The following is a 2,189-nucleotide window of genomic DNA, read 5'->3' on the forward strand; positions in this document are numbered from 1 at the left end:
GGTTAAAATTATAACCAATTTCGATTAATTTGAATCAGCATTCAACTATATGCATTACCTTAATTATACTCCATCTATTTGGTTTAGGGGTGACAAACGGGCGTGTCGGATATGAGTGGATCAAAACGGGTATTTTAAAAACGGATAAATGATCTGACCCGACCCATATTTGAGATGGATAAAAACGGGTTTATCCAGCGGATAATATGGATATACATATTATCCATGGCTTCTTAAATACCATGGAAGGGGTGAGTGTTTTGGCCAACAAGAAGAGGACTAAAGGTCCCCAATTTCAAACCCAGGTGGAGACTTAGGCACATGATGATGTTGGTTATAAGCAAGATGACCCTTATCAAGAGAAAGAAGAATAGGTACAATTTGTGAACAGCTACCAAGGGCAACAGAGTAATTTTCAAGGCTCCAATCAAAACCAATAGCGTTCTCAAAACAACCAAGGCAATTGGGTTTCTAACAATCAAGGGAATTGGCATAACAACAATAACAACCAAGGGAATTGGGGAAGTAACAACAAAGGAAATTGGGGGAACAATAATAATTATGCAAATCAGAGTTTGGGTTTTCAAAGACCCCCAATATACCAACAACCGAGCAACCCACCTCTTTATCCTTCCCACGGTTCAAGCTCTTCAAGCAATGAATAGGTCGTACTGAGAACATGTTCGAGCAAATGATGGAAAAGAATGTAGATTCAGATGCCCAACTTGCCTCACATACCAAATCAATCCGTAATCTTGAAGTTCAAATGGGGAAAATCTCTGAAGCTCTTAATAGTCGTCCTAATGGTGCATTACCAAGTGATACAGTAGTGAACCCAAAGGGTGGTAACAATACGGGGCAGGCTATGGAGGTTATCACAAGAAGTGGAAGAGGCGTGAATGCACCCACCTCAAATGAAAAGCAACTCGTGGATGATGACCAAATGATCCAAGAGGAGGGAATCCCACAAAATGATGTGTAAGTAAAAGATGATGTTCAGATTGATTTTGATGATAGTGTGAGGAGACCCGAGAAGAGGTGAACCTTTATAGGGAACATATCATTGACATGCCGGATCCAGTGGTGCAAAAGGATAAGGCACCCTTGCCAAAGCCTCCACCCACATACCCTTAAAGAATCGCTAATCAAGATGGTGAGAATCAATTCAATAAGTTTATTCAAATGATGAAAGGTCCCTCTATTAATGTGCCATTGGTGGAAGGTTTGGAACAAATGCCCGATTGTGCCAAGTTTATGAAAGATGTTGTGACCAAGAAGAGGTTGATGAACTTTAAAACTATCAAGTTCACTCATCAAATGAGTGAAATTGTTCATTCCATGGCTGCTAAGTTGGAGGATTTCGGTGCTTTCACAATTCCTTGTACTATTAGAAGTGCCGATTTTGCTAAAGCTTTTTGTGATCTTAGGGCAAGTATCAATTTGATGCCCTATTCGGTGTTCAAACTAATGGGATTAGGAAACCTAGACCCACATCTATGAGGTTGCAAATGGCAGATCGTATAATGAAGAGACCATTGGAGTAATTAAGGATGCGTTGTTTGAGTTAATAAATTTATTCTTCTAGCGGACTTTGTGATTCAAGATTGTTAGGTATATTATGAAGTGCCTATCATTCTTGGTAGGCCTTTACTTACTATGGATAAGGCCCTTTATGATGTTGAAGCTGAGGAACTCACTTTCTGTGTTGGTGATGAACAAGTGCTATTTTATGCGTGCAAGTGTATGCGGCAACCAAATAGCAATGGTGTGTGATATTTTGTGGACTTGATGACTGGTGTCATTAATGGTGATACAAGTGCTACAATCAATGTTGGTGACATGTTAGAAGCTGTTTTGCTTAACTTTGATGATGATGAGAGAGATGGTTTCATAGAATATGTGAGTTCTTTTCAAGGAATGGGTTCTTACAACTATGCACCCTGAAGGTTGTCATTGGATCTTGAGAATAGGAAGACTCCTCCTACAAATCCTTCAATTGAAGAGCCACTGACCTTGGAGTTGAAGCCATTGCCACCTCACATTTGGTCTGAATTTCTTGTCTCTTGTTCTACTTTATCGGTTATTCTTTCCTCTTATTTGACTAACGTGCAAGTAGATTCCATATTGGTGGTCTTGCAAAGGAGAAAGAACGATATTGGATGGACTTTAGCGGATATTGGGGGGGGGGG

At 40.0% G+C, this 2,189-nt stretch overlaps 1 protein-coding gene across 1 annotated transcript; it reads left to right on the forward strand.

Moving 5' to 3' along the window:
• Positions 1–1,185: 1,185 nt before the first annotated feature.
• LOC109222306 lies at positions 1,186–1,773 on the forward strand. The gene is made up of 2 exons (XM_019386672.1): positions 1,186–1,428; positions 1,612–1,773. The coding sequence occupies exons 1-2, from the start codon at positions 1,186–1,188 to the stop codon at positions 1,771–1,773; spliced, it is 405 nt and encodes a 134-aa protein (XP_019242217.1).
• The last annotated feature ends 416 nt before the right edge of the window (positions 1,774–2,189 follow it).

Source organism: Nicotiana attenuata, unplaced genomic scaffold (genome assembly GCF_001879085.1).
Source record: "Nicotiana attenuata strain UT unplaced genomic scaffold, NIATTr2, whole genome shotgun sequence".
In the NCBI taxonomy this organism is placed as follows: domain Eukaryota; kingdom Viridiplantae; phylum Streptophyta; class Magnoliopsida; order Solanales; family Solanaceae; genus Nicotiana; species Nicotiana attenuata.

Excerpts from the sequence above, each read along its gene's own strand:
- LOC109222306 (XM_019386672.1), top strand. The coding sequence starts at position 1,186 with ATGAAAGGTCCCTCTATTAATGTGCCATTGGTGGAAGGTTTGGAACAA. Across the intron at positions 1,429-1,611 it reads AAGCTTTTTGTGATCTTAGG|GTATATTATGAAGTGCCTAT; the intron begins GCAAGTATCAAT and ends CAAGATTGTTAG.